The 3,750-nt window shown below is 59.3% G+C and overlaps 1 protein-coding gene across 1 annotated transcript in view; it reads left to right on the forward strand.

Annotated features, from left to right (window-relative positions):
* Positions 1 to 3,750, forward strand: part of LRP10 (low density lipoprotein receptor-related protein 10) — a 6,050-nt gene continuing 2,300 nt past the window's right edge. The window contains exons 1-5 of the mRNA XM_010831408.1: positions 1 to 585; positions 987 to 1,031; positions 1,526 to 1,661; positions 2,777 to 2,967; positions 3,083 to 3,749. Coding sequence (XP_010829710.1) covers positions 555 to 585; positions 987 to 1,031; positions 1,526 to 1,661; positions 2,777 to 2,967; positions 3,083 to 3,749 — 1,070 coding nt within the window. The 5' untranslated portion in view covers positions 1 to 554. The remainder of the gene's footprint in view (positions 586 to 986; positions 1,032 to 1,525; positions 1,662 to 2,776; positions 2,968 to 3,082; position 3,750) is intronic.

Genomic DNA, 3,750 nt, shown 5'->3' on the forward strand with positions numbered 1-3,750 from the left:
AGGGCCGGCGGGGGTGCCGTCTGGGCAAGGGACTGGGCGCTGGACGGAGTCGCCTGACCCCTCCCCCACTCCTCTGCCGCGTTCCGCGAGCTGGACGCGCTGGAGAAGTTGAGCAGCGCCCGGGCCGGCCCTGGGGGCTGACAGTCGGTAAAGTTTGGCCCGAAGAGGAAGTGGCCTCAAGCCCCGGCAGGTGGCGGCCAGGCCTGGACCTGAGCGCTCGCGGCCTGCGGGCGGGCTCTAGGCGAGGGCGCGCCCCAGCGTCAGGCTTCGAGCCGATTTCCGCGGCTTCGGGGACTGGCCTCGGAGAGAGCGCGGCGGCGGCCGGGGAAAACAACTCAGAAGTTGGCTAGAGGCACCGCCCCTGCACCCGGGCCGCTGCCTCCCCCCACCCGTCCCCAGCCCTGGCATCTAGAGCATCGGTCGGGGAGCCTGGGCCATGGAGCCCTCTCGGGGAGGCGGCACCGGCGAGCCAGGACGCCCGGAGCGGCGCCGCCTCCCCATTGAATAAACGACGGAAGCTCCGGGACTGTTCCTGCACCTCCGGACGGCTCACGATGCTGCCGGCCATCCTTCTCCTCTTCCTGGGTAAGAAACCGAAACGAGTCTACTCGCCCAGCACCCCGCTCCCAGGGCTCTCACAGGGCCCAGAGGGCTCTAGCTCCCTTCCTGCTACGCGGCTCCTCACCTGAACCTGCCCGGTCGTGCCCTCCGCCCCCTGCCGCCGCCCTGGCACTGCCTGCCCCAGCCTCGGGGAAATCTCCAGCCGTTCCCCCAGTCTCCCCCTGACTTCCGTAAATCACTGTACCCACTCCATAGGCCGTGCTGCCAGACCTTCTTTCGAGGTCACACACCGCTGTCTTCCTCTGCTCCACCACCCTTTCCCGTAAACTACCCGGAAGCCGCAAATGGCTCTTGTTCCTCCTTGAGTTGCTCAGGTGAAGGAAACTCGGAAGCATGACTCTTGCCCTTTCTCGCTCTTCCTCTAGGAGGCACTGTGGCCCACCCAGATAGGATTATTTTCCCGAATCCTGGTGAGTAGAGGATGCCCCAGGGGTAATGAGAACTCAAGACTTTCTCTTCCTTGAATTCCTCTAGTAGTTACCATAGTTTTAGAGTGGACGTCATCCACTCTTTTTTTTACAGATGGGGAAACTGAGACCCAGCGTAAGCCCTCAGCTGGTAGTTAATGTACTTTTTTCTTTTCCCCCAAATATCCATCCTTGATCTGCCTAGCCAAAATGTAGTTTCCCTGAGGATAGAAACAGTATTTCCTGTTCCTTCTGGCCCAGTGGCTGGCACAGAGCAGACCTCATGTTGTTTGTGGTGTTGATACGTAAAGTGGAATTATGATGAGGGAAGAGAGGGGGCTGCCTGAAGACTATGCCTGTAGTGTGTGTGTGGCTGGGGCAGCGGAGTGTCTGTGATCCTTCCGAAGAGCCCAGGCCCTCAAAGACCTCAAGCCTGGGCAGGGGTGTGATGGTAAGGGGCTCTTGACTGATGCCCCTACATTCCTCTCTTTCTCTAGCCTGTGAGGACCCACCAGCGGTGCTCTTGGAAGTGCAAGGCACCTTACAGAGGCCTGTGGGCCGGGACAGCCGCAGCTCCCCTGCCAACTGTACCTGGCTCATCCTGGGCAGGAAGGAGCAGACGGTAACGGTCAGGTGAGTGCAGGCACAGCCCTATACCTTTCCCTATGCTATGCTATGCTAAGTCACTTCAGTCGTGTCCCGCTCTGTGTGACGCCATAGATGGCAGCCACCAGGCTCCCCCGTCCCTGGGATTCTCCAGGCAAGAACACTGGAGTGGGTTGCCATCTCCTTCTCCAATGCATGAACGTGAAAAGTGAAAGCGAAGTCGCTCAGTCGTGTCCGACTCTTAGCGACCCCATGGATTGCAGCCTACCAGGATCCTCCATCCATGGGATTTTCCAGGCAAGAGTACTGGAGTGGGGTGCCATCGCCTTCTCCGACCTTTCCCCTACTCCCGCACCTTTACCAGGGAGAAGCCTTCAGGGAGCACTTCTCCATGGAGCTTCCATCCTGTCCACGGGAAAGAGGAGAGTTAGATTTGGCGTCATCTGCCCTAAAAGCCTGGCTTGTTTGGGGCCAGACACAATGAATTGCAGGTGGACTGGAGTGGACATCTAGCTTGGGTCCTGTCATCTCTGAAGGACAACAGTCACTCCAGAACCTTCCTCAGCCTCCTCAGATCTTTTAAACAGTCCAGGTCTCCCTGGGCTCCTCCAACCTTGGGCTGTGGGGTTGGGGCCCACGTTAAGTACCTGGCTGTTTGCTTCACACAGTTCACTTCCCATAGATTTACCCAGAAAAGAATAAGGGAAAAGAGAGGCCGTCTGGGGAGAGCTTGTTGGAGCAGAGGGATCAGAATGCTACAGTGATCTCAGGTCTCACCACTGGGCACTGGGAGGGATGGTGAATTCTGGTTAATTAAGCTTACAGTAGTCGCCGGCACCATGCTTGGGTGACAGTGCTGCAACAGCAGGAAAGCAATGAATCTAACTCGGTCCAGAGCACAAGGCAGTTTTTCCAAGAGGCTCTAAGATGTACGCATGGTCTCAGGTACCATGGGCCTCTGTTAGGGCTGTTGCCTTGATTACAAAGGAATTTGGCTAACTGCATTTTCATCTGACCGTTTGGATTGTGGATAAGCAGGTGTTTGTGCTGCTTGGGGTAGAAGAGGCTTGACAACTGTCGGGGGAGAATAAGCCAGCAGCGGTCAGGAATACCTTACGTCCTGCTCTCCTTCACCCCTGTAGGTTCCAAAAACTGCATCTGGCCTGTGGCTCAGAGCGCTTAACCCTGCGCTCCCCCGTCCAGCCGCAGATCTCCCTGTGCGAGGCACCTGCCAGCCCTCTGCAACTGCCTGGAGGCAACGTCACCATCACCTACAGCTATGTCGGGGCCAGAGCTCCCATGGGCCAGGGCTTCCTGCTCTCTTACAGCCAAGGTGGGCTGGACAGGGCTGATGTGGCACTTAGAACAGGCAATGGAAGCCCCAGGGAGGAGGGGAGGATCCGGCCCGCCCCAGTGCTTCACAGCCCCTCTCCGTGGTGCCTCTGCAGATTGGCTGATGTGCCTGCAGGAGGAGTTCCAGTGCCTGAACCACCGCTGTGTGCCCCTGCTCCAGCGCTGTGATGGGGTCGATGCCTGTGGCGATGGCTCTGACGAGGCAGGTTGCAGCTCAGACCCCTTCCCTGACTTGGCCCTAGCCCCTGTCCTCACCCCACCCTGCAATCACACCTTAGAAGACTTCTATGGGGTCTTCTCCTCCTTCGGATACTCACACCTGGCCTCAGTCTCCCACCCCCAGTCTTGCCGCTGGCTGCTGGACCCACGTGATGGCCGGCGCCTGGCAGTGCGCTTCACGGCCTTGGATCTAGGCTATGACGATGCAGTGCGTGTATATGACGGCGCGGGGCCCCTCGAGACCCTCCGACTGCTGCGCAGCCTCACCCGCTTCAGTAATGGCAAGGCTGTCACTGTGGAGACGCTGTCTGGCCAGGCCACAGTGGACTACCGCACAGTCCCTTGGAGCACTGGTCGGGGCTTCAATGCCACCTACCATGTGCGGGGCTACTGCTTGCCTTGGGACCGACCGTGCTTAAGCTCTGGCTTGGGGGCTAGCGAAGGCCTCGGCGAGCGCTGCTACAGCGAGGCACAGCGCTGCGACGGCTCATGGGACTGTGCAGATGGCACGGACGAGGAGAACTGCCCCAGCTGCCCACCTGGA

This window comes from Bison bison, unplaced genomic scaffold (genome assembly GCF_000754665.1).
Source record: "Bison bison bison isolate TAMUID 2011002044 unplaced genomic scaffold, Bison_UMD1.0 scf7180017864526, whole genome shotgun sequence".
Taxonomy (NCBI): domain Eukaryota; kingdom Metazoa; phylum Chordata; class Mammalia; order Artiodactyla; family Bovidae; genus Bison; species Bison bison.